The 13,685-nt window shown below is 36.7% G+C and overlaps 1 protein-coding gene across 1 annotated transcript in view; it reads left to right on the top strand.

The window, feature by feature from the left end:
* The window catches only part of LOC109109858 (recombining binding protein suppressor of hairless-like), a 44,432-nt gene that overhangs the window by 22,501 nt on the left and 8,246 nt on the right, over positions 1–13,685 (top strand). Inside the window, exons 2-3 of the mRNA XM_042760806.1 lie at positions 938–976; positions 10,984–11,079. Coding sequence (XP_042616740.1) covers positions 938–976; positions 10,984–11,079 — 135 coding nt within the window. The remainder of the gene's footprint in view (positions 1–937; positions 977–10,983; positions 11,080–13,685) is intronic.

Here is a 13,685-nt window from a genome sequence, read left to right as displayed (position 1 = left end):
AGTATCCGTGACTTGAAAAATCATTTTGTAAAAAAATCACATTTAATTTAATGGGTTGGGTTTATTAGATTCTTTGAGATTATGTGTAATCAATTTCTAAATGAAAATTGTTTCAAAGTAAATCCTAAACAAATTAGTGACAGAAATTGAATTGTTTTAATTTTTTTATTTTTTGCGCTGTACTAGTTCTGTGCAAATAGTTTAGGCTAAATCCTGTTTGATATCTCAGCATACATTGTGCGAGTTTGGTGGTTTTGTGAAAGTTGAAATATTGCATTAGAAATTGTTAAAGATTAGCAAGCAATTTTATCTGACTATATTCATTAAATGGTATGTGTTAACTCAAGACTACTTTCAAAACTGTGTATATTTTAACATTTATGTCTGGGAAAATGCCTTGCCCTGTAGGCTTCCATTATACGTTTATTACTGTAAATGTGATTTATCCTTTTTTTTTCAAAGTGAGGGCTGCGGTAATCAACAGCATCTGTGGCGATAGCTTAACTTGCGTTTATCCCGGAACATTCTTTTTAATCCCTATCAAAAGGAAAGAGATGTGTGTTTGGCAGCAGTTATCGCTAAATTGTGCCGCTAGACAGCTTTCCTGTGATAATTAGCCTGGTGGATGTGATCAGAATGGGAGCGTGGTTTAGTTTGGCCACCTGTGTGTGTTTGAACACACGGTCATGTGAGCGTGCTCTCACAAGGTCACTACAACAGCTGCAAGCCTGCTAATCTCAAACAGCGGGCAGGTGTCTGTGTTTGCCCGCCGCGGCACATTCGAGGGTGTGAAAAGGGCTTGTGTGTGTGTGTGTTTAAGTGTTACAGTGGTACAGTATCGTACACAGGTGAGATCTCAAATATTTGTGTGAATAAAATGATGTTTTTGTTTGCATCGTGGTTGAATTTCTGCTAAAGTGTTTTTCTGTCTTTACAGGAAGTTTGGGGAGCACCCTCAACCACAGCGCCTGACGAGGTATGTTTATCACCTTCACATGCTAATAACAAACGTAGAAGCTGAGAAAGGCCTCTCTCTGGTACGGCTTGCGTTTCTGTTTGCAGAATTTGTGAATTACATGACTTTACAGTGATGACAATGGAACTTTCTGAACTATCCGCACATAAGTTTTAACATTATCTAACTTAAAAGTTTGTCATTTTTAAAGAAAAATGCTGCAGTTATTGTCTAACTGTGCATTGCCTTACCATATATGGTGAAAAATTATAAATGGTTTAACATCACATGTCATTTTATTGTGAAATACTAAAATACAAATTTTGAATTACAATATAATTCATGGTGTGAAACACTACAATTACAATCCCAGTAGTCCTTGCATGTCACATTAGATTTTGTTGTTGTTGTTGTTAGTTGTGTTACAATTGATTTTACATGTCTTCTCTGACACCTGTTTTATTATGGTGGTTAAAAAAATCAGATAGTTCAAGTAGATGTATCAAGTAGTTAGTATTGATATATTTACATATATTGCCTAGTGTAAGTTGTAAAATTTTCAGGCATCAATATGCCATACCTGAAACATTGTCACCATATTTTTATAGTACAATTTTTGCTAACATGCCATAAATTACTTTAACATACTTTAACAGGATTTTTTATTTTTACAGTGTAGAAATTATTTTATTATATTATAACACAGGTTTGCGGAATTTCTTGATTCTGGTTGGTCAGTCCCGACATTCCAAGAAATGTTATCCCTCGATAAAAGCTAATAACACAGGCTCATCCGGGTAACTGAAATCAGCGCTATACTTTCAACTCGAATCAGTGCTTTGTGTCTAATTATTTACTTATGTGGCAAGTAGCCATGTAATAAGTGAGATAATGTATATTCAGCCGGAAATGTTATCGTAGAATAGGGGTTATCCCTTACTTATATTACATTACATTACAATATATTATATTTAAGTAATTTTGACAGAAATATAGTATATATACAGTAGATATTTTAAAGTTATGTACTTTAATTGGAAATCTTATTTTTAGCTATATGTTATCTCACATAAGCAAATAGACATTTAAAACTGTGAAACTTTGTGAAAATTTACTTATGAGATTTATAATAATAATTATTTTTTTGGGATCGTTCCTACACCGCTGAATGACTTTCTTGGTGAAAACAAAAATAAGATGCATATAAATCAAATGTGATCTAATTTACTTTCCCAAATGTGAATGTTATTTCTAACATAGTTTTTATTTTTATTTTTTATTATTAATTACTCTATGTTACTCTAACTTAAACCTACATTTCGTTTTCTCTAAAATTTGGCTGTATTACACTTTATTTAATAATGGCCAGTCTGAAAATAAAAGCCCTGTTGGCCTCGGAGATTCTGAGCTGTAGTCCCCACTGAGGTTTAGTTTTAGTGTCTCTCAACACTGCTTTTTTTTTTCATTAGTTTTTCTCCTTTTTCCATAGTTGCTGTCCCTATTTGTCACCATCACATTGCTCTATATCCCTTTTTTTACTCGTTTCCCCATCTTGTCTCTCTGGTTAATGTTCTTTTTCTCCATCCATCCTTTTTTGAAGAGTCAAAATTGGAGGCCAAGAATTCACCCAAGAAATATGGAATGAAATGTTTTTAGACGATGCGTGCTGTGAAGCAGCTCCAGTCAGCGGTTCGTGTTTTGAGTGGAGAAGTGAGGGACATGGAAAATGATAGAGAGGGGAGAGTTAAGCACTACCCGCCCAACCCGTGTCGCGCGCCCTGTGGTTAACTTACAGCACGACTGCATTCTGGCAGAGAGCACACACCCTGGCAGGACATTGCCACTGCTTCACGGCCCCTGTCTGTGCTGGGCCCCATCCTGTGAATCTGAGTATCATTAGATAAAGACTGGTGTGTCTGTATATTCTGCTTATAATTCACTAAAGCCCCTTTCACACTGCACTCTGGTCCCGGAAAATTGCTGGATCACCTTCTGTGTGAACGCAAACACGTCCCCAATCCCGGGCTGGGGACCTAGTAACATTGATGGGTTCAGTCCCGGAACGAGCTCTGTGTGAACAAAAGCCAGAACCAATGCCGTAAAGGGTGTGTCGTAGTGATGACGCACGTTATCGTGCGACTCTTTTACCGGGTGTTTTGAAGGCAGACCAACGTTCGCAACAAAAAAAATATGTGCAAACTGTAATGAATCTGTAATGAATCACTATCTGCGCTGAAGCTGAGATCGTTCACCAGCTTAAGTGAAAGTTAACGTGCCTATCGTTTTCGACTCGTACATTACGCATCACATCCTGATGATACGTGTCATTACGGGACCTTTATGGGTTGTGTGTGAACGCACTCACAGATTCCGGGAAATCACTGGCAGTGTGAAAGGGGCAAAATCTAGCGACCCAGGAACGATTGGCTGGACACATTACCCATGTATTTTCCGGAATCGCAGTGTGAAAGGGGCTGAAGGTGTTGTTCAGTCACAGGTTTATAAGTCAGATTCATTTGGCCCAAATCTGTTTGGATAATGCTTTCTGTAGACACTGGCTATTTTTAATGGGATGTTGTGCATGTGTGTGGTGATGGCTAGAGGATAAAGTGATGAAGTGTGTGTGTTAGTGTGTATTTGTCGTTGAGCCCATTGTTAAAGATAATGTGACATGCCTGGAGGATGATGGACCTCTTTAGACATCTACAGTCTCAATTAACTGGCAGAGTATTATACAAACCTTCTCCTTATATGTCATTCTCATCTTGTGCACATTCAAACATGCAGCTTTGGCACAAGTAACTGTTTTTACTAGTATTACTAAATCTGCAAAATTTGGGCATGAACTAACTTGAGCAGTTTGTCATTCATACTTCTGTTCTTCCTCTCTTTTAACTATTTTCTTACTTTTCTCCTATAACTCTATCTGCTTTTTTATTCTCCAAAGTGATTTCTCCATCTATTTAGATATATTCTTATTCTTATTTATTCATATTTTAAATGGCACCAAATCAGCATTAGAATGATTTCTGAAGGATCATGTAACAATGAAGACTGGAGTAATGACTGCTGAAAATGTAGCTTTGTCACTGAAATAAATTACATTTTGAATATATTTTCAAATAGAAAACAGCTATGTAAAATTTTAAAATGTAAAATATTTTTGTCCAGAGCAACTCACAAATGAGGACAATAGAAACAATTTTTTTTAAATATAATATTTATACATATATATAGTTAAAAAGAGGAAAATATTGAAACATTTTTTGGCTTGTTATCTCAGACCTATTGGGCTTGCCCACCTTTCATATTTCTTTCTTTTTTCTTTTTTTTTTCTTTTTTTTTTTTTTGCGAGTGATCCATTGAGACCTGTGAGCTTAGGATGATTAAATTCCACTTCCTTGACACAAAAAAAGAAAGATCACTGGAAATATGGTTCTTGAATTATGTAGCTGACGTCACATTCTGGTTTTCCCATTGTAAAACGTCTTTCTAAAAAATTTGCATCTTTCAGGTGTTTTTTTTTTTCTTTTTAATCTAATGTGGCATATTGACTTTCATGTGCTGTGGTTTTGAATCTACTTAAAATATGTATGTAGATTATGACATTTGTTGCGGGTTTGCTTTTGCGTGTTCAAGGTCTGTGTGTGTGTCAAAAGCTCTTCCTGTTAAAGTGGCCATATTTGTCATGCTGTTGCTGAAAGTTGATGACTCACAAAGGCTTGTCCACTTCTTTCCTCAATGTGTGTCTGGCTTTGTGTGTATGTGTGTCTGTGTAATCCTGTGGTTGCTTTGTCCTTCTTTCTCTAAATTTGATATTTTATACTTGAAGTTTTTCTTCTCTTCAGTTGGGTGGATATAAGCTATCTGAATAATTCAATTCTTTTTTTAATTCAAAAATTCTCTATCAATCACTACTGCTCAAGCTTATGTGCGTTTTCCGTGAGGAAGCTCTGTGGTTTTTCTCTTAAGCATATGACATCACATGGCCCAGTGGCTTGACTTTGCGTGCAAGACCTTTGATTGATCTGCAGGTCTGCTTACATGGAGTTGCATGTTATTGATGACGTAATTTTACCAGCACAACAAGGTGCAATAAACCATGCCATAAATAACGCCAAGTTTGGTTCAAATGTTCCCCGTAAGACATTAACCAATGAAATAAACCTCAAACCTTCTATCATATGTTTTCCACTTTAGTATTTGGGCAGTTTATATTTTGAATCCTAAGTGATCTTTGATCACATTTTTGAAACGTACACACAACTGCATATATTTTCAAAATCATTTTGTCAGTAGGTTTTCAGAACAAGTAGTCATTTTAGAAAGCACTGTATAATTAGGCTTGTTTAGCATCCACCAGACACTGATCCGACACATTTAGACCTTTCAAAAGTTTGGAGCTGGCAAGATTTTTAAAAAATGTTTTTGAAAGTCTCTTTTTGCTTGCCAAGTCTAGATATTTTTGATAAAAAATACAGTAATACATATTAATATAATTTAAAATAACTGCTTTATATATGTATTTTTATAAATAATAATAATAATAATTTTTTTCTATTATTATATAGTTGAATTTTCAGTAGTCTTACTCCAGTCTTCAGGGTCACATGATCCTTCAGAAATCATTCTAATATGCTGACTGGTGCTCAAAAAAAAGAGAGAAAAAAAGGGTATTTTGATTAGAAAGTTTGAAAGAACAGCATTTGTTTCAAATAATAGAAATCTTTTGGTACATTAGAAATGTTTAATACTCACTATTGATCAATATAATGCATCCTTGCTGATTATTAAAAAGTATTTAAAAAAAAACTGACCCCAAACTTTTAAATGGTAGTGTATTGGCACCTTTCTATGTAAACGACTAACTGACTATAACCTTTCATTGCACAAAACCATAATAGAAACAAACGGAGGTGTATAGAGATGCAGATAGGAACAGTGCTTACAGCAGGTGGTTTGTAGTCTGATTGTCTTGAAATGTATTGTTGAAGGTGGTCAATTTGATACAAAAGTGGTGATTTATTGGCTGAGGTGGTGTTGCTTCAAAGGGGATGAATTTAAAGAGTTTTGCCATCTAAAAGTTACACTGCTGGCTGGGGGTAGGAGGTGTGACACAAATTCTGGTTCACAGTATGACTCATTTTATTTCACGTTAACAATATATTTCACAATATAGTTATTCATATATGTAGTTCTTCTGAAAATCGACAAAAAGGGCTTTAGATAATAAATAAACTCAAATACTTTAGAAATTAAAAGTACTTCACCTTGTTTGATTTTTTTTCTTTTTAAATAAATTATTTATTTAGTAAAAACACTCAACTTTTAGATTGACTGATATTAAATGCAACTTGTAGGTGCAGTCAAACTTTAAAAATAAGGTGTTTCCGAATTATTTTTAAATCTCTTGTTATTGTTTTACTTCGATCAGTTCATAATATCTAAATATTTTCTATTGAAATATTCTATTCATAATAAATTACATTTACTTTTAATTTGGTAGGACACTATTAATACTAGTTATATTGTTTACATTTGTTCCCTGGTATCTGCTTATTATACTGCGTTTTTAAGGGGCTCTTTTTGTGATAACTGGCAACCCTTCACCTGAAGCATTAATGAAGAGAGGAAAGAGATCATCAGTGACTAGAAGAACAGCAGTATGCAAACTGAACATCAACTACTATTAGTGCTGACTAAGTAGTTTAAATTGTACATACCTTAAAACCGCGTCCACGTTAAATGTGATTCTGGTGTTTAAAAATTTACTGTACACATAAGGGGTGGAAAGATGTACATCTATTCATTATTTAAGGCTATTTCTATTCATTTACGACGTTGACATATGATCTGTTGTGGTCAAGTAAGCTTAACTCATAACGCTTCCTCCACTGTGAGCCTGTGCGCTCCTCTAAACTGTCCCGTCGCTGTATAGCTCTCGCGGTTGACTGCTGCACCTTTGATGCACCTTTGTTCTGACAATATCACATTATGAACAACCCTTTAGAAAACTGAATACTTTCTGGGTCCTCCTGGGCTGCATTTCCCAAAAGCATGGTAAAGTTAAGTTGATCATAGCTCAACTTAGCAACAATTAATTTAGGCTTACGATGCTTTTGGGAAACACAACTCAGATCTGCTCGTTCGTCTTTCTCCATGTTTCTTTGACAAATGGCAGCGTCTCAGTCACATGTGCGCTGCACGGGAGTGAACCACGGGCACTTATTTACGTATCGCCGTATGCACGGAATAAAAAATCTGTTACGGTTGACATTTTGTACCGTGGTAATGATATACACCATCTTACCACCCAGCCCTACTGCTGAAACATTAAAGCCCTCTCTGATAAGCCACATCTCAAAATTCAGCCTCTTTTAATGCACTGTTGCAAAGAGTCTTACTGGTCGACCTCACTATAGTCAGCAGTTTACTGACTAACTGACCAAACTTTCAAGAAACAAATGGTATAACGTAATTTAGCTGAGGGTTATACTGTCAGACCTTTGATTATAATGCTGTTATGGTTTTCCCCAGCACCTCTGCAAATGGTGATGGCCATCAATAACTGTCTTCTGAGATGCTTTGTAAACATTGCTGGTGTTTTTGTGAATTGTCAGGTCTCCGGATATCAAAGTTGAACACTGTTGATGAAATAACATTTGAGCATTGAAGAGAAATGTCGAAAGTCTTGGAATGTTGGTGCCTGTAATCACGAATCGGACATGCAGCTGATTTCATGTGCTCTGCACATGCTTGTCTTTGCACTGTTGAAGGAATTCACTAGCATTTGGCGATACGTGTACATTTTATCCGTGAGTAGAGGACTCTGCTCAGCAGAGATTCTCAGTAAAGATCTGTCCTTTCTGAAGTACACAAGCCAAATCCATGTCGGAGATGGCCACTGAGTCTTTTTTTTCTGAACACACACACATGGCAGGTTATTAGAAGTATCAAAGGTATCAGATGACATGGGCCTGAGGAAGATGACATCACCAGATCTGCAGGAATTCACCATTTGTGTGTGTGTCCTGTGAGGCTGGGAGGTTCAATATTCACTCGCTTCGTGATGCTCGCTGACATACAAGATCTTAGATAAAACTGTATGCAAGCTGTCAGATAGGATTTGTCTTTAGCATTCTAAATGACTCTAAAATCATTTAGCATGACGAAAAATTTGACAGTGCATGAGGTAGACAAACTACTGTAGGTTTAGACTAGTACTGTGTCTTAACTAGACATTTCGTCATAAAATAAGTGATTAAAATATAATAGGCTGTCATTTATTTATTTATTTGATCGATTGTCATAACTAGCCATGACTGCAACCAAAGACAAGCTGTTTTGTCTGACTTTTCATTGGTTGAAAATCATATTGCTTTTATAAAATTCCGACAAGAAATAGCGACAAATTGCCTGTCCAGCAAAGAAGCAGCAACTTTGGCATCACTACTAGGATTTTCTGTCATCAAATCCTTCCACTTTGTGTATGCTGTACTGATTTTTTCCGCTCATATTTTTAGTTTGAGCCAAGTCTAGTCACATTTGTTTATATAGCACGTTATACAATACTGATGGTTTCAAACTGTTTCACATTAATGAATAGGAAAATAACAGTGTTGACGCAAAATTCATCAGTTACGATGATTTCATCAATTGAGACTTCAGTTTCAGCTTTAAAGAAGCTCTGCAATAGTATCATTATTCAGCTCAAATTAGTTCAGTGTTGATGCAATTCAATTCAGTAATAGAGTCAGTGTAGCAAAATTCATCAATTATGAAGAAAATGTGGTTTAGCTATAAAGCAGCTCTTCAGAAGATAGTAGTGTCATTGTACAGCTCAAAGTCAGCTCAAGTTTTGTTCTCATCATACAGTGTCAGTGCAGTCAAATCGATCATATTTCGGAATATTACTGAATATTAAATGTAAGCCCCTGCTGAATAAGCCAAAGGCACCATTGGGGATGAACCAAAACTCCATCTTTGTCTTTTCTGCTTCTTCAGCCATACAGGTACTGATTCGTTGTCTCCACTGGTAGAAGATGATTTTTGCTCTTTGCATTTCTAAACAACGCTGTGCTACTAGCATATCTTCATAAGCAACAACCAATGAGAGTAAAGCTTCTCTCCATGATGCCAAAATACATGGAGGGGAGTGCTCTGCACCACACAGATTTTCTGCTGGAAACTTGAATAAGCCAGTGTGTGAGGTTAAATTGCTTTAAGTGTGAATCATTAGTCCTCCTGTTAGTCTTGGTGCATTGGGCCTGTCTCTTGTCTTTTAGGAGAAGGATTATTGTCGAAGCACAACCCTTTCACCTCTACTCCCTCTCATACTTCCCCTCCCACCCTCATGTCACAGGGCCCCCTTGCTTTCCATAACAAAAGCCTGTCTAACTTGAGCGTGTGTGAGACGTTTGCGTAGCAAAGGGAAGCTGCTTGTGTGTGTGTAAGCTGCCCCCCAACAATTACCCCGTCTCTGTGTCCCTCTGAGAATTTTGACGTGTCAGGTGTCACTGACATCTGTGCAAATGAGCTGTTTTTTTTGTGCGTGAGTGTCTGCGTGAGCGTTTTTATCCAACACATACAGTCTGTTACAGATCAGAGTGTTTTTGATCTTCTTGCAGAATATTTCTGTTTGGGATTCCGTTCAAAGCTTGGTATGTTATCATATTAAACAACAACCTTGAAGCAATGCTTTTTTAATGTTTCCTTGAAATGCATCCCACTTCCAGAGTATCCACATTTAGCAAGCTAATTTAAGTTTGCATATGCTGGGATGTTTTTCATTAGTTTACTGAGGTAATTGGAAGACAGCTCATAATCAAAGAATTTCGATTTCGTGTCAAAGAGATTTTGTGCCGTTTGACTTGTACACACACACACACACACACACACACACATACACACACACACACACACACACACACACACACACACACACACACTCTTCTGTCCTTTTGCCCTTTTTCTTACCCCCCTCTACCCCTTCTTTTTATTTTAAAGACCCCCAGCTGGAAAGCTGAGGTTTTTGGCCACAGTGGTTTGTGTGCTTTCTGCAAGCAACACATAGTTGCACTCACCAGAGAATTGGCTAATCAAACTTGGGCCTATGTTTCTAGTCAAGCTCTGGAGATTTGGTTTTTGAAGCACATACAGGCCTTCAGAAGGCTTTCTCTTTAAAGAAACACACACACATACACACACCACATGCTTTCACCAGAACCCTCTACAATAGCACTCCTAAAGTGGTTTTACAGGTCTGAAACAAGGATGGGTTTTAAAAACTCCAAACTGTGGCATTGAAGTTAAAGCACACAAGTGAAAATCAAAGTAGAAGTCATAGAGAACTGCAGTTTTTATGAAAATGCTCATCAAATATGTAATCTTACTTGTTTCAGTAATATATTTTTGTTTTATCTCTGATAACGTTATACCAAAGTCCCTTTAAGCCAAATCAGGTCACTTGGCAGCCACAAAAGTACAGCTTCATTCAACAACTTAAATGGGGAAGGACCAATGGTCTGTCGAAATTACATTTCAGTAACCTACTTAAATTCAAGGTTAAAATCTGACACCAATGTCTCAATATAATGTGGTTCTTAAACTCAAATAATGCTAAAAAAAAAAGTGCTGGTCCAACTATAATGTGTAAATGCATTCTAGAGTAAACAAACAGAGGATTGGCTCTTTTAACTGTAAGGTGTGACTTTTATTCCTACAGTATTGAGCGTAATGATTCCTCCCATTGACATTTACATGCTGACCCTCTCTGGTTATACCACTTAAGTTTGAGGTGAATGTGTGCTGGTGAGGTGGTACCATTCATTCATTCATAAACCAAAGTTCATGTAAAATTGAAAAAAAAAAAAAAGCATAGAAAAAGAAAATAAATTGCATATGTGTTATAATTTTTTTTTTTTTTTTTTTTTTTTACATATTAAGGTACTTGGCTACAGCATTACTAAAAATTTAGTTTTTAGTAATATTTTCAGTCTTATGTGCTTCTTTTTCTTCTGTGATTTCAGAGAAGCCATGCGGAATTACCTGAAGGAACGAGGAGACCAAACTGTGCTCATCCTACACGCTAAAGTTGCACAGAAATCATACGGCAATGAAAAAAGGTAAATGATAACTATGATTCACAATGAATTCATGAGGTGAAATGTAAAATATTTTTTTGACATTTGCTATATTTATTAATTCATCTCTGGTGTTTGCATTGCGTCTCCCTGTTTTTTTTTTAGCATCTTGCACTATGGGCATTGCAATTTTAAGACACATTAAAGAGTTTCAATTTTAACCCGTTACCATTTCCAAGCTCTCCATCTGTCTGTTTTTGAGCACAAAAACTGATCCCATGGCCATGTGAAACCCCTTATAGCATCCATCTATTCCCTAAGGTAGGAAAATTAGATTTTTAGGGAAGAGTGCAGTAAGATGAAGAGGTGAAATGACAAGAGAAGGAAAGGAGTGAGAGAAACCAAATAATGACAGGAAAGAGAAAATAAATGATTAAGGAGATGGGGAAGTGAAGGAGAGAAGGTCAGCGGAAGGCGAGACAAGATGATAACTGTAGAGAAACCCTGTGTCTGGGGAACTGATGTCGCGGTTACAGCTCGCTCGGCCTCATTTGGCAGAGAGACAACGCTGTTATTCGTGAACAGCACAGCCAAAACCTGGACACGTGTCAAGAGCGACAGAATACCAGATGAGAGAACAAAAGTGTGCGCTTCATGAAATCGTATGCATGTGTTCCGTAATCAGAGATGGTTTATGACTAGGAAGTGTATCATTTAGCTTCAGCTGAAAATAAATGTGAAGCACTTGACTTGCTGCACCAGTTCTGCTTCTTCGAATGTTCTTGTGACCCCCATTGACTTTTAAAACAGCTAATGGCTTTTTTAATGTTGCTAACTTGTCCCAGTGCCACAAACACAAGTGATTTATCAAATCGTGTGGTTTGTTAAGAAGAGGTGTGCTCTCGCTTTTAGAACTAACAGTTTGGTTTTCAGTAGCAGACAGTAAAACCATGCTATGTCCCAGCAACCACCATGACAACTGCATAACAGTGTTCTAACAACCACTCATGACACCCTAGCAACTGCATAACAATACTTTAACCATTACCCATGACGTCCTAGCAATCACACTTCACCGCCCTGTCAATCACCAAAGCCACCATAGCTAGCAACTACACAGCGGTGCCCTGACAACCACCCAGGACACCCTGGCATTCCCATCCTGACACTATAGCAACACACTTAAAACCACCCGGAGCACCCTGTTAACCCCATAGCAATGCCCTGTGCCCTCATGCATTATGATGGTCTTTGTCATAGCTATATGTACTAATGCTGTGGATATACATGGTCATAGAAATTATATCATAATGGTTAGCTAGATTAAACCAACACTGTTTGTGATCAAAACTCCCACGGCTAGTGGTCCAGACTAAGACATGAGTCTTTCATTATTATGACGTGAAAGTAGGCTTCAGACTCGTCTTTTCCTTTTTCATTTCAAAGACACCAATACAGAAGATACTGAACAGTACAAATCAGGCTGTCATGTATATGGGTGAAACATGATTGGGGTTGGGTCTGCCCCCTAACTCATGTCTACAGCGTGTTTCAGTCTGACTGGATGTGGAGCTGCTGTTATTCCCCTTTTATTGCACCAGTTTTCAGATATTAGCTGCAGTTGTGTGTCATGAGTATTCCCCCGCCTCATGTCTAGACGAGTATCTCTCCAAGATGAGGTGCAGTGAGCTGATATCGTCACCCACAGAGATCACGGCTTTAATGTGAAGTACAGATGTCGTGCTTCTGTGTTCAAGGTCATGCTGATTGATATCTGTTCGCTCCAACATCCCTTTAATGATGTAGGCCACAATAAACATGAGATGAGTAAAGATGACATAGCCCTCAACCTCTGATGGGAGTTCTGAAATGTATCTTCTGCTTAGGTTTGGGTTTTGTGTACTTTTGACCATCTGATGGTGGTTTCTTGAGTTTGTCCTGAAAGTGAGAGCTGTATCAACACTACACATGTGCTGCCACCTAGTGCTGATCTGAAGTAATTCTGAGAGGTTATGTACATTTGATGTATAATGCACAGTTGTTGTACATTCATTCAGTGAACAGTTGTGATAATAATTGTATATTTTCTTATTAGTGCACCCTTTGCAAAATCTGTTAAAGCTTAATTTTTAATGATATTTATTTATTTGTGTTTTTTTAATAATCATTTATTCATTTTAGTAATTTATATTAATCGTTTTAGTCATTCATTTTAGTTATTTTATGTTTTAAACATTCATTCATTAATTCATTCATTCTTTTGTTAGTTCATTCATTTATTTGTTTTAAATATTCATTCATTTATTCTTGCCCAAAAGCAGCATTTTGTTTGTTTGCTTGTTTATTTTTCATTAATTAATTAATTAATTCATTCATTCATTCATTCATTCCTGCCCAAAAGCAGCATTTTATTTGTTTGTTTATTTTAAATATTAATTCATTAATTAATTAATTCATTCATTCATTCTTGCCCAAAATCAGCATTTTATTTGTTTTGATTGTTAGTGCATTTTATTATTTTAGATATTCATTCATTCATTCTTGCCCAAAAGCCGCATTTTGTTTGTTTGTTTGTTCATTCGTTCATTCATTCGTCCATTCGTTAATTCATTCATTCTTTCCTGCCCAAAAGCAGCATTTTGTTTGCT

This window comes from Cyprinus carpio, chromosome A7, assembly GCF_018340385.1.
Source record: "Cyprinus carpio isolate SPL01 chromosome A7, ASM1834038v1, whole genome shotgun sequence".
Classification (NCBI taxonomy): domain Eukaryota; kingdom Metazoa; phylum Chordata; class Actinopteri; order Cypriniformes; family Cyprinidae; genus Cyprinus; species Cyprinus carpio.
This window is presented reverse-complemented; position numbering and strand designations above follow the sequence as displayed.